This window comes from Cyanistes caeruleus, unplaced genomic scaffold, assembly GCF_971803275.1.
Source record: "Cyanistes caeruleus unplaced genomic scaffold, bCyaCae1.hap1.1 HAP1_SCAFFOLD_81, whole genome shotgun sequence".
NCBI lineage: Eukaryota > Metazoa > Chordata > Aves > Passeriformes > Paridae > Cyanistes > Cyanistes caeruleus.
In genome coordinates this window covers 1,258,539-1,286,510 of record NW_028255891.1, presented here as the reverse complement: position 1 = coordinate 1,286,510, position 27,972 = coordinate 1,258,539, and the positions used below count along the sequence as shown (strand labels likewise).

The following is a 27,972-nucleotide window of genomic DNA, read 5'->3' as shown; positions in this document are numbered from 1 at the left end:
ATGTCCACAAAATTCAAGAAAAATCCCACAAAATTCTTCAAGTCTCCTCAAAATCCCACAAACATCCCACAAAATCCCACAAAATTGCAGAAAAATCTCAAAAATTCCCCAAATTTACTCAAAACCCAACCATATTCCTGCAATATCCCACAAAATCTCCACAAATGTCTAGAAAATCTAAAAAAATTCACCCATAATTCTTCAAGTCTCCTCAAAATCCCACAAACATCCCACAAAATCCCACAAAATCTCCTCAATATCCCACAAAATTCTAGAGAAATTCCACAAAATTCCAGCAACATCCCACAAAATTCCCTGAATCTTCTCAAAACCCAACCAAATTCCTGCAACATCCTACAAAATCTCCACCAATTTCCACAAAATCTAGGAAAAATCCCACAAAATTCTTCAAGTCTCCTCCAAACCCTAGAAAAATCCCACAAAATTCCAGAAACATCCCACAAAATCTCCTCAATATCACAGAAAATTCTAGAGAAAGTCCACAAAATTGCAGAAAAATGCCACAAAATTCCCTAAATCTTATCCAAACATTAGAAAATTCCAGAGACGTCTCACAAAATCTCCACCAATTTTCACATTATCAAAGAAAAATCCCACAAAATTCTGGAAAAGCCCCACACAATTCCCTAAATCTTCTGAAAACCTTACCAAATTCCTGTAACATCCCACAAAATCTCCACGAATGTCCACGTAATTCAAGAAAAATCCCACAAAATTAACTAAATTTCCTCAATATCCCACAAAATTCCAGAACCATCTCACAAAATCTAAACAAATTTCCACAAAATTCAAGAAAACTCCCACAAAATTCTTGAAAGCCCCTCAAAATTCTGGAAAATCCTCACAAAATTCCCTAAATCTTCTCCAAACATTACAAAATTCCAAAGACATCTCACAAAATCCATACAAATTTCCACCAAATCTAAGAAAATTCCCTCAAAATTCTTCAAGTCTGCTCCAGATTCCAAGAAATTCAAGAGAAATCCTCAAAATTCCCGGAAAATGTTACAAAATTCCTTCCATCTTCTCAAAATTCTACCAAACTCCAACAACATCCCACAAAATCTCCAACAATTTCCACAAAATCTAGGAAAAATCCCTCAAAATTCTTCAAGTCTCCTCAAAATTCCACAAACATCCCACAAACATCCCACAAAATCTCCTCAATATCCCACAAAATTCTAGAGAATTTCCACAAAATTCCAGAAAAATCCCACAAAATTCCCACAATCTTCTCAAAACACAACCAAATTCCTGCATCATCCTACAAAATCTCCACAAATGTCCACAAAATTCAAGAAAAATCCCACAAAAATCACTAAATTTCCTCAATATCCCACAAAATTCCACAGACATCTCACAAAATCTCCACAAATGTCCCACAAAATCTAAGAAAATTCCCTCAAAGTTCTTCAAGTCTCCTCCAAATCTCACAGAATTCGAGAGAAATCCTCAAAATTCCAGGAAAATGTTACAAAATTCCTTCAATCTTCTCAAAACCTGACCAAACTCCAGAAACATCCCACAAAATGTCCACAAATGTCCGCAAAATTCAAGAAAAATCCCTCAAAAATTCTTCAAGTCTCCTCAAAATCCCACAAACATCTCACAAAATCTCCTCAATATCCCACCAAATTCTAGAGAAATTCCACAAAATTCCAGGAAAATCCCACAAAATTCCCTCAATCTTCTCAAAACACAACCAAATTCCTGCAACATCTCACAAAATCTCCAACAATTTCAAAAAAAATCTAAGAAAAATCCCCCAAGATTATTCATGTCTCGTACAAATCCCACAAAAATCCCACAAAATTCCAGAAACATCCCACAAAATCTCCTCAATATCGCAAAAAATTCTGGGAGAGCCCCACAAAATTGCATAAAATGCAACAAACTTCCCTAAATCTTCTCAAAACATTACAAAATTCCAGAGACGTCGCAAAAAAATCTCCACAAACTTCCACATTATCTAGCAAAAATCCCTCAAAATTCTTCAAGTCTCCTCCAAATCGCACAAAATTCTGGAAAAGCCCCACACAATTCCCTAAATCTTCTCCAATTTCTACCAAATTCCTGCAACATCTCACAAAATCTCCACGAATGTCCACAAAATTCAAGAAGAATTTCTCAAAAATCACTAAATTTCCTCAATATCCCACAAAATTCCAGGACCATCTCACAAAATCTCCACAAATGTCCACACAATTTGAGAAAAATCCCACGAAATTTATAAGCCCCACAAATTTCCAGAGAAATCTCACAAATCCCCTAAATCTTCTCAAAACCCAACCAAATTCCTGAAACATCCCACAAAATCTCCATCAATTCACAGAAAATCTAAGAAAAATCCCTCAAAATTCTTCAAGTTACCTCAAAATCACAGAAAATCTCACAAAAATCACTAACTTTTTTCAAAACCCTACCAAATTCCAGCAACATCCTACAAAATGTCCTCAAATATAAAAAAAATTCATGAAAAATCCCACAAAATTCCCTAAATCTCCTCAAAACCTTAACAAATTCCAGAAACATCCAACAAAATCTACACAAAGGTCGACAAAATTCCAGAAAAATCACACGAAATTCCCTAAATCTCCTCAATTTCCCACAAAATTCCATGAAAATCCCACGAAATTCCCTAAATTGTCTCAAAACTCAAAACATTTAGCAAATGCCCCAATTTCTCATCTCCTATTGAATATTTCGGTTTTGGAGGCAAATTAAATTGAGATACATTAACTTTTAAAGATATCAATGCCATTGTTCTTTGCCCTTTTCAAGCAATCTGTCGAGCTTTTACATTTTCTTCACAAATTTTGGAGTTTCCTGATTGGTGTCCTTTGCAGTGCATAATTGCTACTTGTTCAGGTTTTGTATTGCTTTTATCAATGGCAGGACTGCATCTTGATGTTTAATGTGTGTGCCTTGAGCAGACAGCAGTCTTCTTTCTTTCCACAGCACTCTGTGGACATGCACTACTCCAAAGCACACTCTGAGCCAGTCCAGATGTTTCCCCTTTTCCCTTTACTCAATTCTAGTGCTCTGCTTAAGGCAACCAGTTCTGCCCTCTGGGCAGATGCATTTGCTGATAATGCTTTTGCCTCCACTATTGCACTGACTGTTGTTACCGCATATCCAGCGTATCTGGTCCCGTTCTCCACCAAGCTGCTTCCATCTGTGAATAGCTCTCACTCTGGGTGCTCCAGTGGGATGTCTTTCAGGTCTTCTCTTGCCAAATAGGTGTCCTCTATTACTTCTACACAGTCATGCTCTAATGGGCCTTCTTCAGTTGTGGTACCCAGGAACAGAGCTGCATTCAAGAGGTCAGTTGTCTTTAGTGTGACATCATCCTGCTCAGTCAGGATTACCTGGAATTTCATCATCCTGCTTGGAGATAGCCAATGGCCCCTCTTTTGTTCTAAAACAGTGCTCACCATGTGTGGCACAGAGACATCTATGTGTCTACCCATGGTGAGTTTCCTGGCTTCTTGTGGCAGCATCACGCTGGCTGCAACTGCCCGCAGGCATGAAGGCCATCCAGCACTCCCCTTGTCAAGCTGTTTGGAAAAGCAGCCTACTGGCCTTTCCCAGCTTCCCAAACCTTGGCTCAGCACTCCCAGTGCTAGGTGTAGTCTTTCATGCACAAACAGCTGGAAATCTTTGGACAAGTCTGGCAATCCAAACGCCGGAGCAGTTGTCAATGCCTCCTTCAGTTTGAGGAAGGCCTCCTTCTGTGCTCTGCCCCAGGTAAACGGCTGCATCTTCTGGGCCTCATCCAGGGCTTTTGCAATTAGTCCATAGTCCATGATCCACAGGCAGCACCTGTCATCCCAAGGAAGACTTGCAGCTCATGCACGTTCTGGGGTTCTGGAATAGCACAAATAGCTTGAATACAATTAGTACCCAGCTTACATTGCCCGTGTGAGATTTCACATCCCAGGGAAATCACAGTCTGCCAGGCAATTTGTGCCTTTTCTTTAGACTCCTTATATCCTCCCATTCCCAGCTGATTTCAAATTTCAATTGGTACCTTTATGCAGGTTGTTCTCTCTTCTGTAGCTGTCAGTACGTCATCAACATACTGTAACAGCAGGTATTGTTTTCTCAGTACTTGCCCGTTCTCGGTCCAAATCTCCAGCTCCTTCCCCAGCTGGCTTCCAAATAGGGCTGGACTGTTCTTGTATCCTTGTGGGAGTCGTGTCCAAGTGAGCTGAGTTTTCCTTCCTATTTCTGGATTTTCCCATTCAAAGACAAACAGTTTCCTACTTTTTTTGTCAAGGGGTGTGCAGACAAAGGCATCTTTTAAATCAAGTACAGTAAACCATTTCTATTTCTCTTTTATAGATGTTAACAATGTGCAAGGATTAGCTACCACTGGGTAAATATCTTTAGTTATTCCATATATTACTCTCAAATCCTGCACTAGTCTTTATTGGTCAACACAGAAATTTGGGCTCCAGTGTTAACTACAAAAGTAAAAAGTGGATGTATAGGACCCACTATTATGGAGAAACAGCTCAGACTATTCAGCCTAGTCTTCACAGAAGTATGGAGAACACCATTTATTTCTATCTTCAGCACACTTTTATAGGGTTCTACAGGGTCCCTGGGCTAAGCAAGTTACTCTTGGTTAATCCACACAGGTTTACATTTTTTCTCTTATACACAAGGATGTTGTTTTGCTTCATTCTCTCTGCTTCAGGAAAGTTTCAAGGACATGAGCCTTCAATATCACAACTTATACCAAAGGCTGGTTTGTGCAGACAGGCCTTTACTAAAATATCATGCCCACCTTCTATTCAAATATTCTCTACACACTATTGCTGTAATCAGTATGTCTCCAGTTTTGTTATTTCTCGTGAGCATTTGAAATAAAAGCAACCTCTGCCTCTCTGCTCACCCAGGAGAAGCAGAGTTCCCAGTTTCCCTGATTCTGAGGCTCTTTGGGCTCCACTCCCAGAAGCTGAGAAGGAGACGGCTTTGGCTCACAGCCCAGAGCCTGTGGAGCTGTGCTGGGTTATCCAATGGAGCATTCCATACAATGAACTTGGGACAGTGCCAATTAGAAACAACTTCACTCAACTTTGAAGTGAGAAGCCATCTATTACCTTGCTGGGGACCCCCTTCTTTATCTCCAGTGACCACCAATACTGGCAGTGAGAGATTTCTTTTCTCTTGTCTGGGTTTTCCTTAAGAGAACCAATGCATCTAACACCTTTGCTTTCTCTGATTTTTCTTCTGCCATTTTTACAGGTCCATCATTTCTACTGGAATGAATTAGCTCTTTTGGAGGGTAAATTTGATTCAGGAGAGGGGTTTCCCCCTCTTCTGTTCCTTTTAGCGAGTCAGCATTTTTGAATTTTCATCATGGAGGGCTGCTCGCTGCAGATTGATCTTACTCTTTTCTTCATTGAATTGTTTTTGCAAAATTTCAACTAGGTTTTAGAAGGAGTCTATTCTAGTTCTTTCCTCACTTCTTTGCTTAAAGCCAGTTTTTAGAGCTGCTGTAAAACAATCTCCCAAAACTGAGCAGAGTATAGTTTGATTTTTGACCAGTTTAAATTTTCTTTCACCTTGTAAAGAACATACTCTATCAATCACATTTTCCAAATTAAACCAGTAACTAAGCGCCCACTTTTCCCCTCCTGGAGAAGGTCTGGCATTGTGTTTTGCTAACAGAGCATAAAATGCAGCTTTAACTTCTGCACTGCCCTTTTCAGTCATTTTTACAAAGGGAAAACCACTACAGGGAGGTATAAACTTCAATTATACACACACACACACACACACACACACACCCACACACACTGCTTTTTGCTTCCCTGTGTGGGTAAAAAGACCAAATCTGCTCGGGAGGCACTCTTTCAGTTTAAAATTCTGATTGTCTCTTTGCTACACCAAGCACTCAAAATTCATACACACAACAACAACAAAAACATTCCCGCCCTTTTGCACTAAGAGATCATTTGTGAAATTCTGCAGACAGAGCCCTCAAGTGAGTGTGGGGTGCTTTTCACCTCGGCGTGTGCAGTTTGTGGGAAATTCGAGTTGCCCCCCTTGCTTTCTAGACACCGCTCACTCTCTTGGGAGTGTCGGGCTGGGTGCGGCTGGAGCAAAACATCTTTCCCCTAATACAGACTGCACAACAAACCTGCAGCCCCTTCTGTCTGTCAGAAATCCTGCCCGTGACTCCAGTTTAAATGTCACGATTCGCTAACGCCAGTGGGAGTCGCGAGAAGTTTCTTTGATCTCAGAGGGCACAAAGGACACAAGGGATTTCAGTTGAAATCACAACAGCAATAATGTACATTTATTTTAGTGATAACAAGGATTATGTGATAGAGGAGAGGGAGTGAGAGAGAGAGAGAGGAGAAAGAAAACAAAGTAAAGAAAGAGAGAGGTTATAGCTACCAACAGATGAGACAGTGTCACAGGGGTCTTTTTCCGTGGGGAGATTTCACCAAAATCAATTCAGCCTTATGTAATTCTTCCCCAAAGTGACCTTGTTTCCAATGTGCTAATAAGCACCCCAAAGGAGAAGTACCTGCTATGAGAGCATTGCTGCCCAAAACCCCTTTAAGCTTCTCCATGTCACAACTACAATACACCACAAATGCCGAACCTGCAACGCTTTCGCAGTCGTCTGACGGACGGCGCCCAGGCAATCCCAACAGGAATTCCTTTAGCCCAACCAAGCGCAGCTTTTGCTGCGTCTTATTTGGCAGGCACCCAAACCAAAGTGAAAGCACCTTACCTCTTCTCCTGGGGACGCTGTGAGCAGCGCAGACGGTCGCGGCCGATGGGCTCCCCGAGAATCCCTCGGTGCCGGCTGGAGCAGGATCGGGTCGCGAGCTTGCTCAGCAGCACTCACAAGGTCCCATCTGGGTCACCAAAATGTTAGAGTTCAGGAACACACATCATCACACAATGATTATATGCAGGTGCTTCATTGAAGAGCTCTGGGTGTCAGGGGTACACAGACCCAAATCTGACCCATCTTGGTTTTGAGCTGAACATGTTTTATACTCTATCGTTATACAACTTAGATATTAATTATTAAACTTACATTGCTCTATTGTATGCATTGTTTTTACCCAAGCATGGATTTCTCGTGTTCTGCCCTCAACCCCCTAACATTGTTCCTCATGTTCTTTAAACAATAATTATATCTAATCACATCTAACAATTCTATCATTTATCATATATTGATTACACAGGTGCAGTTTCACATGATCTTTAGCAAGCACAAGGCCTAACATTTCCAGGACCAACTTTTCCCGGGCTTGCCAAGCCTAACTTTCTTTCTGAGTTCCCGAATTTCCTAAGATTTTAAAACGCTTTACAATCAACTCCAGACAAAAATAGTCCTGCCTGAACAGTCACAGAGTTACATCAATTTTTAAATTATATAAATTTTTCCAGAGCCTGCTGGCTGTGTTCAAGGTTTTCTCCCTATTTCCTCCCTAGTGCACATTCTACAGAAACTCTGCTTTTACATCCTTTTGCATTGATTAAAGTTACCTGCAATGACCAGTCAATCCAAACCATGGGAAAACTTGAACTTAAATGTGTACCTAGGCAAAATATTTACCTCCCACATCTGAAGCCATGTGCTGCCAAGTACTGTCCCCACTGTCATACCCTGTCCCCTGGAGGTCTGATGATGCCATCATCAGTTTGAATATTTTGGTAGTTTCCACATTGGCATTAAAATCCTTGACTACAAAAATCACAAGTCAAGATTTCTAGGATTCTTCCATACCAAAGCTGTCATTCTCACCCTGGATTTTAGAGTGTCTGAACAGTCAGACAAGGTTTTAGTTTTAGACTCTACAGACAAATTCCCTGCTGTTCGGCGATCCCATTCCATCAGCATATAGTCCTGATGATTCCTTTAGGCAGGAGCAGCAAAGGCAAGAATGAGCCAAACAAGCTGTTCCTGTGTTCTCATGTCCTGCACAGCAGTAACTGGGAATTCAAGAATGGATTCAGGAGACAATGGGTGCACAGGGAGCCACCAAGACTTTGGGATGCTGAAATGGACCAGCCTGGTGCCTGTGCCCAGGCTGCACCGCGCTGAGCTCCAACTGGACAATCTAACAATGGTTGAATGGACACACCATGGGCCACTGGAGACTCCTACTCCTAGTTCTGTGACCTACACTATTCACCTGTCATTCACCAGATGATTTTTTCATCTTTGCTTGAAATCCAGGAGAGGAAAAGGTCAACATGGAAAAGTGTTCTCCCAATTCTAGTGACAGCTGTGCCTGCACACCACCTGTGCCCATGGCAGGGTGGTTGGAGACTGGATGATGTTGATGCTACTTTGCAACACCAAGTGCTCAGGGATTCTGGGATTGCCCAAGTGGAGATCAAAACTGAGCCGTGTAAGTCCCTGCTTTTTTTCAGCACATGCTGCTTCTTCCTTTATTCCAAGCAAGTCCAGGATTTTGTTTCATGTGACTTCAAGGTGCCTGGACAGAAGAGAGGGAGGGCAGCTGCAGCATAGGGCTCCTGCCCCATCAGACTCTCCCTCTCTCTCTCTCTCTCTCTCTCTCTCTCTCACTCAGGATGGTGCCAATGCCGCTGCCTTGGGACACCTGAGTGTGGAAGGCGAGCTCGCCCTCAAGCACGGCCATCCAAGTCAGTCACAGGCACAGGCTGCAGCTGAAGCTGGCAAGCGTTGTTGTAAGGCTGCAAGTGAAGAGAAAGCCATTGTGGCCAACTCTGCTGAAGCCTTTTGCCAAAGCAAAGGCAATTGTGCCCACAGCCTCCCCCTGTTTGGCACCTGGCTGCTGCGGACGCCTCAGTGCGCAGGTGCCGACGTTGGGGCTGCTGCTGTTCCTGGGCACACTCTGCTGCTGTTTCTGTGGGCTCCAGAGCCGCTTGGGCAGCAGCCACTGGGCAGCCCTGCTGGAGGAGACATCGCCACCCTCCCCATGGTGGCAGAAGCTCTGTGGGCCCCGAGCTCTGTGTCAGGGGGGCCTCGGTCACAGCAGCGTGGCCTGGGCAGCCGCGAGGGCCCGGGCTGGCCACCAGCCCTGCCTCTGCCCACTGCCCCTTCCTGGAGGCACCCAGTGGCCGTGGCCTGGCAGCACCCCCTGCCCTCCATGTCCCCAGCCAGCCCAGCCTGGGCACCTCGGGCTGTCCCCACCCTCCCGCTGGGGTGGTGTCCCAGCCTCCAGGCCTTCTGCTGCAGGCCTGGGGGACATTTTGGGGAAGCACCAGAGCAGCCGGGTGTCTGGGACCAGGCGGCTGCCCGGGGGCTGCTTATGGCCTCTGACACCCAATTCCTCAGGGCTTCCCACCACCCCGGCTCTTCCAGGGCCTTCTGTCCCCTTGGAACCTCCTGCCACCCACTCCCTCACACATCCCCCTCGTGCTTTCCCACTGCCTTGTCCCGTCTGGGCCTCCGCAGCCCCTCATCCCTTCACGGCCTCCCAGCACCCCGTGCCCTCAGGGGCTCCCCCAGCCTGGCCCGGCAGCAGCGCCGCAGCCCCACAGGAGCTCCAGCAGCTCCTCAGCCATCACGGCAGCAACACACGGGCAGCAGGACACAGATGGCGCTTCCTGCCTGCCACAGGGCTTATGGCTTCAGCACAACCACCAAAGGCCAAGGGGCTTCTGGCCATTTCCCCTGCACCACTGCATGCCCCGGCAGGTTGCTGAACACAAGAACCCTTTTCCCTCTCTTCCCCTATGCCCCACACACCCTGGGCAGCAAAAGAAAGGTCTTGGGACTCTTGTGGTTTATAACATATCCTATATTATTTACATACTAGATGGAAACGAAACGAAGAAAAAAACAATCTCTATGACACAAAAATAACAGATGGCCCATGTGGCCCCAGAAGATAGAGCCTCTCAGCCCTAACATATCCTATATTATTTACATACTAAAAAGAAAAAAACAGAAGAATACAATTCTTATGAAATAAAACATCCCGGCTAGCCCAGGTGGCCCCAGTAGCCAGAGCCTCCAAAATCAGTGCTGAGCACATCTCCAGCAGTGCAGCCAGCCCAGGCCTGACAGACGAGGCCGTGTCCTCCATGCCCTGAGGATTTGGTCTTGCATCCTCTGCAGGATGGAATATCGGGCACTCTGGATGGCCCGGAGGACATACAGCGTCTCAAGTGCCAGGTCTGACACGGCACCGCTTCTGTCCTCCGTCAGGCGTTCGAGGGCTGCAAGAGAGACGAACAGAGCCACGGTCAGACCCCAGAGCTGTGGGGGCCCAGCGAGAGCCCCCTGCCAGGGCCATGCCAGCCGGCTCTTGCCTTGGCCAGGAGGGAGCAGGGACCAAGGGGGTCAGCCCGAAGCTGCTGGCCACAAATGCCCCACGTGGCCCTGAAATCTCACTGTGCTCTGCCCACGCCGCCCCTCATCGGCACAGGGAGCAGAGCCCTCCACAGCCAGGCCAGGGCTTGCAGCTCCCCCGACAGCCAACACTGTCAGCCCGCTGCCGTGGCTCACCTCTGCACAACACCTGGAGCTCTGCGTGCTGCCCCCTCAGCTGCTCCCCGGCCATCCCTGAGAACACAGAGCCTGTCAGGGTCCCAGCAGCACAGCTCCCTGCCAGCGGCGCTGCCAGCCCTGTGGCCACACGGCCTCCTGCCCCGGCAGGGCTCAGCCCGGGCCCTTGCCGCATCCTGACTCAGCCCAAGGGCACGGCTGCCAGAGGCCGGCAGCAGCAGCCCCGAGGGCAGCCGGGGCTCCAGGGCGCCGGGCCCGGGTGCCGCTGCCGGGGCAGCAGCCGGGGCTGGGGCCGAGCTGCGGCGGGGCGGGGAGGGAGCCCGGGCTCGGGACTCACCGATGACCCTGATGGCCGCCGCTCGCAGGGTCTCCTGTGGGTCCTGCAGGTACTGCAGGGCCCGGCGCAGGTGCTCGGCCAAGGGGATCCTGTGGTCGGCCAGCTGGAGAGAGCGGCAGGAGGGAAGGGTTGGCGCGGGCTCTGCCCCTCGGCCGGGCGCTGCTGCCTGCGGCCAGCCCCGGCCTCCCGTGCCCGGCCAGCCCTGAGGCCCGGCCAGCAGCCGCTGGCGCCGGGCTCTGGAGGGGGCAGAGGGCCGGCTGCTGCCCGGGGAGCCGCGGTGCCGGCCCGGCCCGCAGCCCCGCTGGGCCGGGGCTCCATCGGCACCCGGCTCGGGGCCACAGGGGGCTGCAGAAGAAGCCGTGCGGCCCCCGGGAGCAGCAGTGGGCAGAGGCACAGCTGCCAGCCCCACACACTGAGCACCGGGGCCAGGGGGCTTCTCTAGCCTGAGGCTGGCACTTCCAGGCTGCCCTTACCACGAGCCTGGCAAACTTCCACAGTTTCTCCTTCCTGACAGCTTTTTCCAGGTCTGTCCTCTTCAGAAAGCCAGCCGCGCGAAGGAGCGTTGTCCGAGAGGCCTGGGGAGCAGCAGAGCCGCAAATGGCCCCACAAGGCAGGGCACAGGAGTGTCCCAGTGCCAAGGGCTGGAGGAGGCTGCAGCCTGCAAGCCTGCGTCAGGGCAGGAGGCAGCTGAGCCCCCTGCCAAGGCGCAGCAGCAGCCCAGGAGTCCTCACCTCTGCCACATGCCGGTTCTCATCTTGGCAGTGGAAAAAGAGTGGGAGCAGGCTCTGGTACACTCGTTCCTTCAGGGGCTTTCTTCCTTCTTCTTCTGCCGACGACATCATTCTTCGAAGGAGAGACATGGAGAGCAGCTGCACCTGGCTATGGGGCTGTATGAAAGGAAGGAAAAATGACCTCATCATTGGCTTCTTGTGGCCCACATTGGCGCAGGCCTGCAAATGCACAGGGCACAAAGTGTCCGGGCAGCAGGCAGTGGCCGTGGCTGGGGCACAGAGCCTTACATTGTCCAGGAGTTTCAGGAGCGGCTCAGCCAGCTGCAGGGCCCTGCGCCAGGATATTGGGGTGTCTTCTTTCAGGAAAATATAGCTCAGGAGAGCAATGCTCATCCTGGCCACGTCACTGTCCAAGTCCCACAGGAGGTGCACTAGTCTTCCTGTCAGGCTCTGAATTCTTTCGGCCTGTGCAGAACACAAGGGTGTGAAAGCCCGGGCAGCTGCCGCAGGGCCCAGAGGCCAAAGGGCTGTCCCAAAGCACTCGGGCAGCTGAAGCAGGAGGCAGGAGAGCTGCGAGGAGCTGCCTCAGCGCCCAAGGCAAAGGCCAGCCAAGGCCAAGTGACAGCATTGCCCAGCCTCATGCTGCCCACACAGCTTCAGCTGCTGCCCCCTTCTCACCATGGAGGGACGGTCCTTTAGCAGGAGGAGAGCCCTGAGAACCTGGTGATGCATCTCTGTGGAGTTGTACCACAGGTACTTATACAAGATCTCCATTAGGCTGTCACCACAGTCACTCAAGTCCAGGCAATCTAGGAGCTGAAAGGCACAGGGCAGTGAGAGGGGAGCTGGCCGGCAGGAGCCTGGAAGTGCACAGGGCTGGGCCCAGGCAGCAGCACAGGGCGGCGGGTGCCATCCCAGGCAGCTGTGGCTATGCCAGGGGACAGGGCTGGCAGGGAGCTGAGCGAGGTAGTGCTGGCCATCAGGCTCACCTCCACAAGGAATGCCATGGCAGAGACATCCCAGTGTGGCAACGGTTTGCTGAGCACCTCAAGCAGGTAGCTTAAGATGCTTTTGCACAAGTGGGCGGATGCACGGCGCATTACCCTGGAAGGCAGAAAATGGCAGAAAGAGTCTAAGCAAGGGTGCGAAAAACCTCTCCCAGGACTGATGGACACAGTTGTCCTATTGCCCCAGCACCCTGTGAGGGTATTTGGGCCCGTGAGATGTGGCTGCTCCTGGGCACCCTCCTCTCACAGCCTTTTCCAGTCTCCTTGGCCATCCCTCGGTGACGAGGCCCTCAGGCCCATGGCCACGGGGACTGTGGGGGGCATCCCGGGCAGGGGGCACAAATGTCAGAGGCAGTGGGGAGAAGGGGGGCTCACCTGGCCAGCAGACCCATGGCATAGTGGTGGGTGTCAGCACAGAGCAGCGTGTCCCAGCCACGCTTGCGTTCCATTGCCACCACCACATGCTCCAAGTGGAGACTGCAGAGCAGGGCCTTCAGGGTCTGCACTGCAAACCTGTGTGCACAGCAAAGCCCAGGTGACGCTGGGAGCGCTGGCTCTGAGGCTGGGGAAGTGGCAGGGACAGGAGGAGTGGCATGGAGCACCTGTTGGGGCTGGTGGAGAGGCCGTGTTGCTCCTGGCATTCCTTCCAGAAGGTATGGACGTCCTCTGTCATATACAAAGTACTGAAGTACGTTTGGAAGAGGAGATGCACAAAGAGGCGGGGGAAATAGACTGTGAGGATCTGTGGGCAACAGGGCCCCTGGAGGATCTTCCACATCACCAGAGTTGCCTGCAGAGGACAAAGCAGCCCGAGACAGCGCTCAGTGCCGGGGCGTCCGTGTGGCAGGGCCTGAGCGTGGCAGGGAGAGGCCGGGGGAGACACAGGGGGAGCAGCGGGCCTGGTGGCCCTGAAGCTGCCCCTAGGCCAGGTTTGTGGCCAGTGCCTGAAGCAGGGAGATGCAGTGGGGGAAGGAGGCAACAGAGCTGCTGGAGAGGCGGCCGGCCTTGCGGTGAGCAAAGGCCAGCTCCAGAAACTCACAGTCAGGGAAAAGACAGCCGTCTTGTCCCCATCAGAGGTGCCCAGGTTTTTCTGCGGCCAGCTCCCCACCACATTGATGAGGAGCGGTGTCACTTCCTCTGAAATCCAGGGCGAGAGCAAGATGGTCGTCCACATGGCCATAGCAGCTCTGCGGGGTCAGACACAGCACCGTGGGCTGGGCAGCAGCAGGGAGCTGAGCTGGCCACCAGCTCTGCCTGTGCCCACTGGCCCTGAGCGGCAGCAGCAGCCAGGCAGCCCAGCCCTGTGGGGACAGGCCCCTGAGGGGCAGGCTGGCAGCATGGCAGTGGGCTCGGGGGCCGACTTTGTAGCAAAGGGAGCAGCCAGAGGGCCCTGGAAGTCTGTGTTGCTCACAGCCCTGGGCTGGGCTGTACAGGGTGATGGGCTGGGGAGCCCTGAGGCCTCGGGGCAGCTGGGCCCCATACCTGTCACACGTTGGGGCCACCCGCAGGAGAGTGATGGCCACATCATCGGGCTCTGCCTCGGCCACTTGCATCAGGGCCCAGTCCATCCTGTGCTCAGCAGCCTCATTGGCCATGAGCCACTGGTGGATGTACCTCACCACGCCAGGCACCTGGAGAAGGCACAGGGAGACTTGGAATGCTAGCAGAGGGAGTCAGCAATGTGCCCAGCTTCTTCCCCAGACAAGTGTTTCTCTTCCACCATGCTGCCATGGCCTCAAAAGCTCCAAGTGAGCAGCAGGCGTGGCTTGGGAAAGCCAAGCAATTGCTGGAGGATCAAAGGCTGGCCACAGGCTGCTTACTTGCTCTGGATTGAAAAGAGCCGTCTCTACAAGCAGATCCAGCTGGGCAGCGCTGCTCTGTTCTACCAAGACCTCTGAGGATGCTTTGACCTCAGTGTCCATGGGACTGGTGTCTCTCTTGCCAATTCTCGTGATGAATTGGTAAAGAAACTGTAGGAGAAGGGCAGGAAGGCAGGGAAGTTGCATGGAGTGCTCCAAGTGCGGTGCTGGGCTGAGCAGTGCCAGCAGGCCCAGCGCAGGTGGGGATGGCTGCAGGTACCTGCGCTGCTCTGCGGAAGCGGCCACGGGCGGTGTCCTGCTCTTGTGTGCCGTCCATGGCTGCATCTGGCAAAGAGCAGCCAGAGCTGAGGGGCTGCGGGAGAGGCCGGAGAGCACAGCCCAGCCCTGCGTTCCCCAGGCAGGGACAGTCCCGGGATGCCCCAGGGGATGCAGCACGGCCACTGCTGCGGGGGCAGCCCCAGCCCCTTTTTTGTGCTGTCCATGGGTGTGTCTCCACAGGACAGTGTGGGATGGGATGAGATGGGATGCAATGGGATGGGATGGGGCTAAGATGGCTGCAGGCACCAGCCCTGTGGCCCAGCTCTGCCACTCACCCTCCTCCAGTGGCTGCAACTGCTGCACCTCTTCGGTCTCTGGTGCTGGGGCAGCTCCAGGGCCTTCTTCCTCGACCTCCTCCTCCTCCTCCTCCACCCAGGCCAGCTTGGGCACTCTTGGGGGTCGCTGCTCCCTGTCTTCTTTCGGACTCTCCCATCCTTTACATAGGAACAGCACCAGGGGATGGCATGGCATGCAATGGGATGGGGCCAAGCTGGCAACAGGCACTAGCCCTAAGGCCGAGCTCTGCAACTCACCCTCCTGTGGTGCCTGGAAGTCCTGCACCTCTTCAGACTCCTGTGCCAGGACAGCTCCAGAGCCTTCTTCTTCCTCCTCCTCAAGCCAGGCCAACTTGGGCACTCTTGGGGGTCGCTGCTCCATGGCAGTGACTGGATTTATGGCTGCTTGCAGGAGAGATGGCTCGGAAAAGCTTAGAGTCAGCAAGTCCTGCAGTCGTGCCTGGAAGGCACCTGCAAGACTCAAGTCCTGGCAAGATTGCAAGACAGCGAGTCCTGCACTTGGGTCTTGAGGGCTCCTGCCACAAGGACAGGAGGCTCCTCGACAGGGACTGTGGTCTGGTCTCAAGGGCAGAGACTGCAGGGATGGGCGACACGTCGGAAAAGCTCCGGGTCACCGAGTCCCACGGTCTGCCCTCAAGAGAACCTTAAGAAGGAAACCTCGGGAAGGCCACAAGTCAGCAAGACCTGTGGTCTGGCCTCGAGGTCACCTGTAGGAATAGTGCTTCAGAAAAGCTCCAGGTCCGACACAAAGGAGTGCGCTGTGCGGGGGCTCCTCACAGCACCGCTCTGGCGCGTCCTGACCCGTCGCGTGCACCGAGCACTGTGGCGTGGCCCTGTCACCGCCAGCTCCTATGTCAGCACGTGTCACAAAGGGCCCTTTGACATCTGCTCCCGTTGCCACCATCCCACGGTGACCGTGCTGCAGCGTGTCACAAAGGGCCCTTGCACACCCTGCCCTCCGCCCTGGGGCCGCCCCCATCCCCCCACCAAGTGGCCCAGCTTGGAAGGAATCCCTTGCCCAAAGTGTCTAAGACAGCCTGACGGGATCTTTAGGAACAGCTTGTTAGAAATGAAATGGAGTCAAATTTATCAATAAGAATTTTATTGAAAACTTTGTAAAATTTACTCATGGAAATGTCTCAGTGTTGAGAGACAGGTGTCTGCTAGGGAGGGCAGGAGCCTCCCTTGGAATGAAAAATGTAGACCCCCTCCCTCCAAATTATGATAATCCTGAAATCAAGGGGCTCTCAGGCAGAGATCTGGGGATAGGAATGACAGTTATTTACTAGTATTTATAACCAGGCAAACAAACAACAATAACTACAGCGTTAGCAAGAAAACAGAACCAGGGACCCCGTGACAGCTTTCTGGGCTGAGACGGGAAAGGATGGAGGAGAGGCTTTGTTTCACAAACCCCCTCGGGTTGGCAGTCAGTGCTGGTGCTCCTGCAGGGCTCTGAGGAACACTCAGCTGGAACAGCAGGGATGAGCTGAGATCCCGGGCCAGTGGCTGAGGTGGATCAGCAGCTCCGTGGCGGTGGCTGGCACTGCCACACGTCCCGGCAGGACAGGGGGTGCGAGGCCACCAATGAAGAGGGAAGAAGGAGAAGAAGCAGCAGCTCCATCTGGGTGATGGCAAAATTCCCTTCTCCCCACCACAACAGCTCTGTACCCAAAGTGTTCTTCTCCGAAGCTGAAGAAGCCACCAAACTGTCCCCACCCTCCCATTTTCCTGCCCCCTTCCCTCCCTGGGCCCAGCCAAACTCTTTGTTTTTCCTCAAGCAGCCACCAAGTACCCGCAGTTAAGTTTTCCCTGCAAGTCATGAGTAAAAATTCCACAGGCAAGCCAGAACTAAATAGAAAATAAAGGACACCTAACCCCCAACACCTGTAAGTTGTATCTTGAGAGTCAGCCAGGATCTTTGTTTGCCAGAACCACCTCTGAAGTTTAATCAAGGCATTAGTCATCAAAATTATTTTGAAAATTTAAAGATCAAAGTAGCCAAAATACTCAATGTAACTAATTGCTGGGTATGTTCTCAGCTCAGGTTGGGAGGAATGGGGTTCCCTCGGAGGGCTTACCCTGTGGGGTGGCCAAAACTCTGTCAATGGGCTCTGACTTGTAACGGATCCAGTGCAGGGACACTGACAGAAAACTGTGCTGTGGAACACAGGAATGCAATTATCAGTTTTACAGGATTGACTGAGATTTCCCTTCCAGAGAAACCAAGCCATGTTCTAGTTGGAGGCCACAATGTGAAAGGATTTCTGTGCTTTACCATCACAAGCTTACTCATTCTTTTTCCTCACTCTCATTCACGTTAGGAACAATAATTCTGTTGTCCATGGAGCTGGCACCTTTTGAATTCCAGAATAATGTCCCCAAGGTCCTTTGCTGTTCAGCTTTACCGCGCTGTCTGTGGCTAACAAGGCTTGCTGGGGTCCTTTTCCCTTCGGCTGGAGAGGTGCCGGGTCCCAGTCCCTGAGGGACAGCCAGGCTCCTGGCTGGAATTGGTGTGGAAGTCCCTCAGGGTCACATCAGCCTTCACATGGAGCCCCGTGGATCTGAGCATTTTCCAAAGGGGCCGTTGGGGCAAACAGGGAGATTTGGTCTGGCAGGGTCTGTAAAACAATATCCCATCCCATCGACTTGTTCTGGCAGAGAACACTTGGCTGCAGGGACATATTCCCATTGTTCCTGCCCAGGTCTCAGGATTCCAACAGTGTTGTCTTTGCCCAGAGCTGTTCCTTCAGCTGGCTTGGGAGGGCCATTTGGCCTCTGGACCCACACTCTGGCTCCTTTATTAGGACTGCTGGGTCCATACCTTTTATCTCCACAAATGGAGGTGATTTGAGGTGGATGTCCTTTTTTTACAATTGTTTTTAAAACTGCAATATTGATAACTGTATTACCCTGCATTGTGGTGGAAAACCAAATCTTGTTCACTATTGTTTAACAGACTTACTTCAATTTCTCCTTGATAATCTGCATCAATTCCTCCTCCCATGACATGAACACTTTGCAAGGCCAAGCTCCAGTGAGAAGTTATCAAACCAAAGTGTCCTGGAGGAATCTGAATTCTTATTCCTGTATTGTAAATTGTCATTTGCTTCTGATTTCTCCTAATGAATTCCAGTGCATGAAGGTCCAGCCCTGCAGCCTCTGGGGTGGCCCTGGCAGGGGCCATCACAGCCAGAACAATTTCCCAGGCAGTCCAAGTCTCACTGTCCATGGCTGTGTTTGCAAATTGGGTGCAGCCGTGCACACCCAGGGGTTTCCATTTCCCAGTGGGCCCATTGTTAAGGGCATGGAGCCCATCTGGGAGATGGGTTCTCCACCGGGACAGGTTCCCATCTCCTCATTTTATCAACTGCTCTTTTAACAATTGTTCAACCAATCCTGTAGCTTGTAGATAGTGTGATACATGAAAAACCCAGCAGTCTTAATCACTGTGTTTTTCACAGGAACAGACAAAGCATTCCATATCACAGCATTGCCAAACCCTATAAAAATTGCCAGTTTTATCCCTTCCTCCGATATTCCTTGTATACAATTCACAAAGTTCACCGTTGACATTTGGGTCTTTGCTAGTCCTTTTTTGTAGGGTATTTTAGTGTTACAGTGAGCAGCCAAAGGTAACAAATTGAAATTGTCAGCATTATTTCACATTATCGATTTTTAGTTATATATATAAATATATATTATTGTGTTGTTATAATTATTGTTGTTATTGCTATTGTTATTATTATTTTACTTGGACAAACAAACCTGAGCTAAAGACTAAAACCCTCTTCTGTCACTCCACGTGGGAGCATTCCGAAAACAAATGTTCCTTCTGTTGGTGCTGTTAACAAAATCCCTCCTTGTCTTCCCAAACCCATAAGTTCTTTTCCTTTTTCCATATGCAATGTTTGGATGCATTTTAAGACATCCAGCGGTTCAGCCTCTTTTAACCGACTGCCCCACTGCTCGCACGGTGCTCCGACCTCAGCCCCACTCCAGAGCCAGCGAACTCTGGGGAGAGCTTCCCTTCTGGGAATTACAGATGGGACTGATTCCTTACATTTACATGTTAAAAGTAACATTTTGTTGTGATCTGGCTAGACTTTGCCAGTTTTGTTTCAGCAGCGGGCAGAGTCAGCACCAAAGGCACAAACACCACCTGAAGGAATCAGTGTCACTAACTGCAGCTCCAAGCAGCAAAGGATGACAAAAGGAGCAGCTCAGCAATGAATCCAATCATCAGTGCCAAAGATTGCCTGCAGGGATTAACAAAGATCCAGCACCAGTTCCCCTCAGACTTTGCCATCCCCAGATCCACCCATCAGCTGGGGAAGCTGTCACAGCCAAGGGCTGGAGAGCCACTCCAGACACTGGGAATTGCTGCAGGTGCCTCCAGCCACAGGTGAGGCTCCAACCCCGCTGTGAGAGAGGGCCCAGCTTTGATAGTGCTGAATAAACAAACTGACAGCACTTCTGGTGTGGGAATATCTGATTTCATCCTCCTGTTGCGTCCCTACCAAAGCCTGGCCAGGCCTCAAGGAGGAACCAAGGGAGTCAACCCTGACCATACACCCCAAACAAGGCCAGATGTTGGATTCCATGGCCTTGTCTGGCTTTTAAACACAGAAAGGTCAATCCATGTTTCATTGATGAGTGGATACATCTATCACAGCGTTCATGACCATGCATATTTCAGTAATGAGCAGATGGACAGATAACCTTTGGCTGGAAGGTTCATCCAGAGATCACCTTTGGCTCAGGGCCTGTTGTTCAGGCCTCACTCAGGGCCTGTTGTGCAGACCTTGGCACTTCAGGAACGAGGGTTAGCGGGGGGCTTGACACTGCTGGGTGACTGGCTGGACTGGATGAGCTCAGAGGTCTTTTCCAGCAGAATGGATTCTATAATACCAGGATTCTATCTGCTGCATTCAGCTAGGTCCATTACTTAGCAGCATTACTTTAGTCCAAAAGCCCCCTCTTGCTCAGCTCTTGTGGCCTGAGGCTTCAGCTCCTTCAGCTCCTGGTGCTGAGCTGCTCAAGCTGAAGGAGACAACTGGGAGAGAAGAATAAGTTCATTCAATTCCTTCTGGGACATGGAGAGGGGAAATGTGAAAACAGGAGCATTGTTTGGTGTGGCCTCCTCTCTGCTCTTCACACCTTTCAGTACTTTGAACCAGCCAGGAGCTTTCTCCAGGATTCAATGAAGCAGCTGTTCCTGCTCCCAGCTCTGGCTCTTCTCAGTCTCTGACCTTGACTGGTTTTGTCCCTCTTGCTGTGCCCTCTGTTCCCCCAGGGGGCTGCCCCAGACTGAGGGATCAGATCCAGGCACTGCTGCTGCTCCCTCGGGACCAGCCCCAGTTTGGTTGTTGCTGTCAGTGCCAGCAGAAGCGGTGGCTGGAGCAGCGGGTGCTGACAGTGCCCCAAGGCCCGGGGCTGGAGGGGTCCCTGGGCTGGGGCTGGGAGGGAGCTGCCCCTTGTTCTCCCTCTGCCTCCCGCAGAGCTGGGCCGGGCACAAGTGGGGCAGCAGAGCCAACAGGGAGCCTGCGAGTCTCTTGCAGCCGTGCCTGCTCAGAGTTTGGCCTTGGAGCTTCAGGTGGGCAAAGGCAGCTGCTCTGCTCCCTCTGCGTGTGCCCGTGTTCAGCACTGCTGCTCCATCAGTCTGTGCCCAGCAACGGGGAAAAGCCTCAGCCCTGCAGGGCCAGGAGCTGCCGGGCTCTGCCTGAGCAGCTCAGCCAGCGGGAAGGGAGCTGCTCCACACGGGAACCAGGAGCAAAGGACATGCCTTTTCTAGGACATGTTTTCTGTAAAAAAAACCAACAAAAACAACAAAAGCAAACAAACAAACAAAAAAAACCCCAAAAAACATGAAAGATAAAAATTACCCCCAAATGTGTAGTGAAAAATCTTCTATAACACTGGAGTAAGAAAGAGATAACTGATCTTCTGAAGAAGAGAACTCAGCTTTGATTTTAGTTCCTTAGTTTGTTCACGTGCTAGTGAAAAGGATCCATTAGCTGCCTTCCTTGAGAGATTTTATGGAAGTTTTCCAATATTAAGATATTTTACACTGCAGTTAAAGGAATAGAAAATTGAAATACATGTTCTTCATGACTGTGTCTTGAGTGTAAAAATTTGCAGTTTGGAACTTGGACCTAAATGATGAGTTCAGCGGGAGAAATGCAGCACTCAATATGAATGATCAGCAAGTCTCATTTATTGGCAACTCTAAAACCACTTATATAGCATCAATAATTAGGCTCATACATAGTGCAAAAGCAAGCTCATTCTTGGATATTTTTATTTAAGGTCAACTCCACCTAATTCCACATTCCTGTGATCGCTCATCTGTGCTGAATTCACATTCTTCTGATCACAGCGTCCTGTTCTCAGTTAACAGTTATCACTAAGGCCTTCCTGACCTTGCAACATCTCACACCAACTGTACTCTATTGTCTCATTCTTTCCCAGCTAACTGCTGCATGGGAACATGACCTTTGCTCTCTAGCCATTCCTCTACAATTCCCCTGTTTTCTTTTTGTACTAACAAAACTGTAGAAGTAGCCCTTTTCATCATGTTTTGCAAGCATTGCAGTATGCAAGGAATAAACAGTAGCACAATCACAATGATCAATATAACAACAATTGCCATTTGTGCCAAATATTTTAACCATCCTGTGAGACCTAGGGATTGAAACCATTCCTCTAATGGATTTGTTTCCATGGTTAATATTTTCATATTGTTCTGTAGTTGTCGGAGATGAGCATGAATAGACACTGAATGGTCAGAAAGATTCATGCAACACATCCCATCAAAGTCTTCACAACCATGGCCCTGTGCTAATAGCAAAAAATCAATAGCAGCTCTATTCTGCAATACAGCATGCCTAACACTCTTCATATCCAAAAGCAAATCAGAGAAAACCTTTGATGTAATATTAAACTGTTTTCCTGTCCAACATGCCAGTCGTCGTAACTGTGTTAAGGCTTGAGCACTAGATACTCCAGGTGTAAAAACAGATGACACAATCACTGTAGGACGTTCCCAAAGTTCAACCTGATCCTTGCATTCTGGCCCCAATTGGAACATACTTCTCTTTGTTCGTAACCTGGTTCTATTGGCTCCTAATAGTTGCTGTATAGTGGGTGCAAACAATGTCAATTTCCCAAAATAAAAAGGCCCTCCATAAATGTTTGCTGGCAGTCCTTGCCATGCACGATCTCCACAGATTAGAAAAATACCAGGTGGTAATTGTAGAGGTGAACTGCTAGAATTTACCTTGTGAGACCAATTGCCACAGTATGCATCATTATTTTGCAAATATAGCAAATTTTGTGGAGAAACATTTGTACCATTTGGCCCATGAGACCTTTTTGCATGATTGTTCCTAGCCCAATTGACAAAAGTTAAACAATAATTGCTAGGGGCTGAGCCTAACAGTCTTAACTCTTGTGCTTCTGACCCGGTAACATTTAAACCTGTAGCAATGTACCAAATTTGAGCATCAGTGGGATTTGCTGGGATTAAACCTGTGTCACAGATATTGATCCTGAATTTACCTGATGGAATTTCACATAATGTTTTGTTTGCTTCTTCGGGTGTTTTCCAATTCTTTGTCCAGTTTTTAAACATTGTGGCATTGAGTGAATCGCCTAAAGGTGCACCCACTAAACAAGTTCGAAAAGGATCTGAAGGGGTAGCCATTGAAAGGCAAAAATTATCCTGTCTAGTTTGATTAGCCCACGTTACCCACGTATTTTGTCTCTCTTCCATGTCAATCAAAAACCCTTCATTTCCCTTTATCATGGTAAACCACCATAACAACTTGATCAGAGGTAGTCCTTTAAGAACCTTAAAAAGATTGTGGCAGTTCAGCCAGCATCTTGGCTGGATCCCATGTGAGATCTTGCTTCCCTTTTCTGTTACCCCTCTGCCTTGCCCGTCGATTCGGTTGCTTCGAACCACGGGGTGTTCCATCTTCTCAGCAGCAGGGATAACTTTCAGGGAAAGACCCTTTCTCTCGAGACTGCCGTTTTAAGAATTGCTCCCAATTTTTATTTTTTACCCCTGGAATATCACACCTGACCTGTGTAAGTGTTTTATGACAGTGTATTGTGGTTATTTCAATAATATACGGCAAAGGGGTATTAGGATGATAACAATAATTTTCTGGATTTATCACAAAAGCAAAAATCTCTCACCATCTATCAGATCCTTTTCAAATTGTCCTGTTTGCACATCTTCCTGTAATGCAACCTCAGTGAAATTTCTTTCAAAGTTGTAACACTCTGTACAAATCCCTCTTGGGGATCGACCCCACTTAGAATGTGCCCACCACTTTTCTTTACACACTTTACAAATGTAACATACAAAAGGATAACATTCACACTCTGGTACTGTACACAAGATTTGCATGTGAGAGTCCATCAGATCCCATCTCTATGTTGATGGTAGAGAGCGAGAAGTATCTGCAGAATTTTCTGGATCAGCTGCAGGTAAATCCCTGGGATCAGCAGGTTTAGTCCATCGGCTCGGCACCCAGACAGGCCCTGTGGGGGTAGACACACAAAGATAACCACGTCCCCAATACAGTACCTTGCTGGGACCTCCCCACAGTCCTGGTTTTGGATCTTTATAAACCAATCGGTCTGCCCTAACATTTCTTTCTCTTAAACCCACATCCCATTTGTGACTACAAATATGGATAATAGCAAAGGCAGCAGTCCTCAACTTTACTGCTCTTTGAAGCTGCAAAAACCGTTCATATAAACGAGGATTTTTTACTTCCTTTATGTCTGCTTTTTCAATACGTTCACTCACTCCTGCAACATATAAAGAATCAGTTACCACATTAACAGGACCCTTAAACTGCACCAAAACCCAAACAACAGTGACTAATTCCAGAGTTTGTAATGTGTCCTCCTTTTGAGCTGGCATAATGTGATGATTCCATTGTCCTTCTGAATTTTGCCATGTAGCAGCAGCTGTGCGAGATTTCTTTCCAGCATCAGTGAACACCGTTGATGCCCCTGGTAACAGCACAAATGATCGTTTGGGCTTTTCAATCCAATTCTGCTGGCCTATCCATCGTAGTGGTATTCGAGGCACCTCCTCAGTACTGACCACACTGCTGTTGTCAAGCAATGCTTCTTGCAGTGTGGAGCTGTGAATTAAATACCAGTCTAAAGTGTCCTTTTTTATTGGTATCTGAATTACAGCTGGATCTGCACCCATAATTTGTCACAATCACTTCTACCTTTGTTTTATTAAATCTGCTAAAATTTCAATTTTTTGAATTAAGGTATGTCTCTGTTGTAGTGGTGGCAACAACCACTCTAGTACCCATATCTCCCCTGTTTTCTTTTGTTGATGTGTTAAAGCACCGATGAGATGTTGAGGTCCAAACCATACAGTAAGGTTGATGTCCAAGTCTGGATCTCGCCTACGAACAACACCTGTCTGGATACCGTCCATTATTTTATTGAGAGCTTCTTGTTGTTCACTGGTGACCTGTATAGGTGCTGTAGGATCAGTACCTTTTAACAAAGGTCATAAGGGTTGTAAAAGTTCATTAGGAATACCCACAACAGGTTTAAGCCATTGTAAATCCCCCAGCAATCGCTGAGCATCATGAACAGTATGAAGTGACATGTTCAATGACAGTTTCTGAGGGGCAACCTACTGCTCAGTTAAAGTCCCCCCGAGATATTTCCATGGGGATGACTGCTGTATTTTCTCAGGTGCAACAACCAGTCCATTCTGAAGTAGTTGTGTTTGAATGTCTTTAACTTGTTAATCTGCAAAAGGTTGTGACTGAGCAAAAAGAATATCATCCATATAGTGATAAATAATGGTTGTAGGCCATCGAACACGTAGTGGCTGCAAAGCATTATCAACATAAAGCTGGCACAAGGTAGGAGAATTACACATACCCTGTGGTAAAACTGTCCATTCAAATCTCTTGTCTGGTTCTGCTCGATTTAATGAAGGCAAGGTAAAAGCAGATCTGCAAGTATCCTGTTCATGCAGTGAGATGGTGAAAACACAGTCCTTTAAATCAATTATTAACAAGGGCCAATCTCTTGGCAACATTGCAGGATTGGGCAAACCAGATTGCAGTGCCACCATTGGCTCCATTTGTTCATTTACTGCACGTAAGTCGTGCAGCAATCTATATTTCCCAGATTTCTTTTTAATAACAAAAATAGGGGTATTCCAAGGACTTGTTGACAACTTTAAATGTCCTTGTTGATATTGTTCCAGCACTAATTGATGAGCTTGCTGCAGACTTCCCTTTTTAAAGGCCACTGTTCAACCCATACTGGTTCCTGAATTATCCATTTAAGTGGGAGTGGGAAAGTCCAAACAATGGCCTCTACTCTAAAGGGTGCTCATTGGTCAAAATAACACCAAGTTGTGACAAAATATCTCGCCCTATTAGACATTGAACCTTGTCTGGTAATGGAACAATTGACAAAACAGAATTAATGACCTTCCCATCTAATTGAGTCTGGAATTGTGGAGACCTTTTTGCCAAAGTTAAGCGTCCCACCCCTGTAACAGTAACCATACTGGACAACAAAGGCCATTCCTGGGGCCAATACTGTGGAGCAACAATACTTGAGTCTGTCCCAGTATCCAATAGTCCTTCTAATTGGTGGGATTCTCCGTTATAATTGGGAACAACTTTTCGCTTGGGTCAAGTGTTTAAGCCCAGGGTAAGCAATGTAAGTCCTCCTGTAGAACCAAATCCACCCGTACCCTGTAATTGATTTTTCAATGGTGTCAATTGATGGGTATATTGTGGTACTGGCACCAGTTGTGCAATTCACTGTCCCTTATCAATTCTGGCTGGTGGTGCCAGTGTATATGCCATGATATATATTTCACCAGAATAGTCCACATCAATTACTCCAGGTAAAATAAACAATCCCATTAGACTAGCAGATGAACGTCCCAACACTATTGCACCCATAGCTTTTCCATTTAATATCACTGGTCCCATAATTCCTGTGGGAATCTTGTAGGGCTGAGATGTCAATAAATCCACAGTCACTGAGGCTGCCAGGTCCAGGCCGAGGCTCCCTGCTGTGGCAGGCTGGAGGGAAGTTGCACTGATGTTCTGGCAGCTGCTATTTGTGTCCTGGCGCGGCGGCTTCTCGTGCTGACCTTCCCGTTTCCCGATCTCCAGCGGCAAACACTATCAGTGTGGGTATTGGACCGACACTGATTGCACCAAACAGATGGTACAGTACATTCCTTCCGAATATGTCCAAGGTTGCCACAGCAAAAACATTTGAGTCGGGAGGCTGGAATCCTGCCATTGTTGGTTGTAGCCGCTTGTAGGGGTGCAAGAGCTGCTAAAACCTGACTTTGAGTAGCTGCAGCCTGCTTCTCTAACCCTTGCCGCAGTTCTTTAATTGCCTGGACTAACATTGCCTGTGACCCCACCGGTATATTAGACATCCTCTCTAATGCCTCCTCAATAGTCCAGTTAGCATTTAGGGAATTTAAAACTGACCTGGTTGCTGGATTACAATTCTGTAATGCACATTGTTTTAATAATGCTTCCCTCATATACTCAGGAACACCTGCCCTCTCTATAGCTGAAGCCACTTTATCAATAAATGCTCCAAATGGCTCATCTCGCCCCTGTGTAATACCCATATAAGATGGAATACCTCCTGGCTCCTTAATCCGATCAAATGCAGCTCGTGCCAACCGCATTCCTTCCCTCAACTTATCTGGTCCCAAAATAGCTTGTGCTTCCACTTGACTATATGCTCCTAATCCCATAAGTTCTTCCAAAGTTAGCCCATGCAGTGGATCACCTGCCTGTCTTTGCACATTTACACTTTCTTGGCAATAAGCTTGCCAGTGTGCATTAAACAACATCTGCTGATGCTGACTAAGAATCAATTTCATAATACTCCTACAATCTGCAGGCAACAAAATCTGTGTACCCCACAAATAATCAATCATCTGTCTAACCGGTTCACTGGTCACTCCAAACTGACTGACTGTAGATCGCAACTGTGATAACCATTTCCAATCTAAAGCTGTAATTTGAGCTTGTATTCCTCCCCCTTGCATCGGTGCAAAGGTTACGGGACATGCTACTTCCAATACAGCATCTGCTATTTCCTGATCTCCTTCTTGCAAAATATTCCGTGCCAACGTAGCCCATGTCTCCCTTCTTTCCCGTGCAATAGCCTCACCTAACTCACGCCCTACCCCAGGGACAGATTTATTTCCATAGGGGAGGATGGTAACGGTGCCGAAGGCTCCGTTCCAGAATCAAGGTTAGTAGGTGAAGGAATTGGAGATGGCACAAAAGGATTAGCAGCTGCAGCAGAGGACAGTGACTGCGTGGGGGGGGTCAAGATTACTGTGTTCGTGGCGGGTGGCAATGGACACTCATTAATTCCCTCTAATAATCTATTTTTTGACATAGGTGCAGATGCCTTTGTAGCAGCTGCCTGTTCAGCCTGATACTGCAAAAGAACATTATGAACTGTCCGCCACAGTTTTCTCAATTTTTTAGCAGTTTTATCATCATCTAAAGTAGCTTCCCACAATTTATCTCCAAATTTTCGCCACTCATTTAATTCATGGACTGTATGGGGATTCTGAAAACAACCCTGAGCATACCCATAAGCAAGAAGTCCAGGGAGCTCCTTGCGCAAATCAAAGTCTTTAACCTGTCACTTTTCTAAAAAGCAGGTAAATAAATCATATGCTGCTTGCTTTTCCATCTTACCGTCAGCGCTGTTGCAGCCCCTACAAGGTTTCGGCAGCACGTTACGGCAGGACTCTCCTCTGAGGTCGCCTGGGGCGCGGCACCGTTGCTGTGTGATCAGGACTCTCCTGTGAGGTTGCCTGGAACGTGGCACAGCTGTTGCGTTTCACTGTCCTTGCTGCAGAGGACCCATCCCCTGACACCAACTCCCTTGGCCGACTCCCA

General features: G+C 48.8%; 2 protein-coding genes across 2 annotated transcripts; both read right to left on the bottom strand.

The window, feature by feature from the left end:
* Window positions 1-9,770: 9,770 nt before the first annotated feature.
* On the bottom strand, window positions 9,771-15,890 carry LOC147646736 (maestro heat-like repeat-containing protein family member 7). Its single transcript, XM_086873067.1, has 16 exons — window positions 15,245-15,890; window positions 14,987-15,145; window positions 14,653-14,717; window positions 14,394-14,543; window positions 14,056-14,204; window positions 13,613-13,760; window positions 13,176-13,363; window positions 12,949-13,086; window positions 12,556-12,670; window positions 12,245-12,382; window positions 11,855-12,031; window positions 11,567-11,722; window positions 11,309-11,410; window positions 10,836-10,938; window positions 10,499-10,555; window positions 9,771-10,209 (listed from the first exon to the last, which is right to left on the bottom strand). Exons 1-16 carry the CDS (start codon window positions 15,366-15,368, stop codon window positions 10,010-10,012), a joined length of 2,169 nt encoding a protein of 722 aa, XP_086729193.1. The 5' UTR covers window positions 15,369-15,890; the 3' UTR covers window positions 9,771-10,009.
* A 9,657-nt stretch (window positions 15,891-25,547) lies between these two features.
* LOC147646735 (endogenous retrovirus group K member 113 Gag polyprotein-like) lies at window positions 25,548-27,245 on the bottom strand. Its single transcript, XM_086873030.1, has 2 exons — window positions 26,259-27,245; window positions 25,548-25,562 (listed from the first exon to the last, which is right to left on the bottom strand). The coding sequence occupies exons 1-2, from the start codon at window positions 27,099-27,101 to the stop codon at window positions 25,548-25,550; spliced, it is 858 nt and encodes a 285-aa protein (XP_086729156.1). The 5' UTR covers window positions 27,102-27,245.
* Window positions 27,246-27,972: the final 727 nt, after the last annotated feature.

Bases quoted from the DNA above. Each gene is read 5' to 3' on its own strand.
- LOC147646736 (XM_086873067.1), bottom strand. From the start codon at position 15,368: ATGGAGCAGCGACCCCCAAGAGTGCCCAAGTTGGCCTGGCTTGAGGAG. The intron at 13,761-14,055 runs GTATGGGGCCCA...CTGACCCCGCAG, and splicing joins GTGGCCCCAACGTGTGACAG to AGCTGCTATGGCCATGTGGA. The intron at 13,087-13,175 runs GTGCTCCATGCC...CTGTGCACACAG, and splicing joins CTCTCCACCAGCCCCAACAG to GTTTGCAGTGCAGACCCTGA.
- LOC147646735 (XM_086873030.1), bottom strand. From the start codon at position 27,101: ATGCAAGGGGGAGGAATACAAGCTCAAATTACAGCTTTAGATTGGAAA.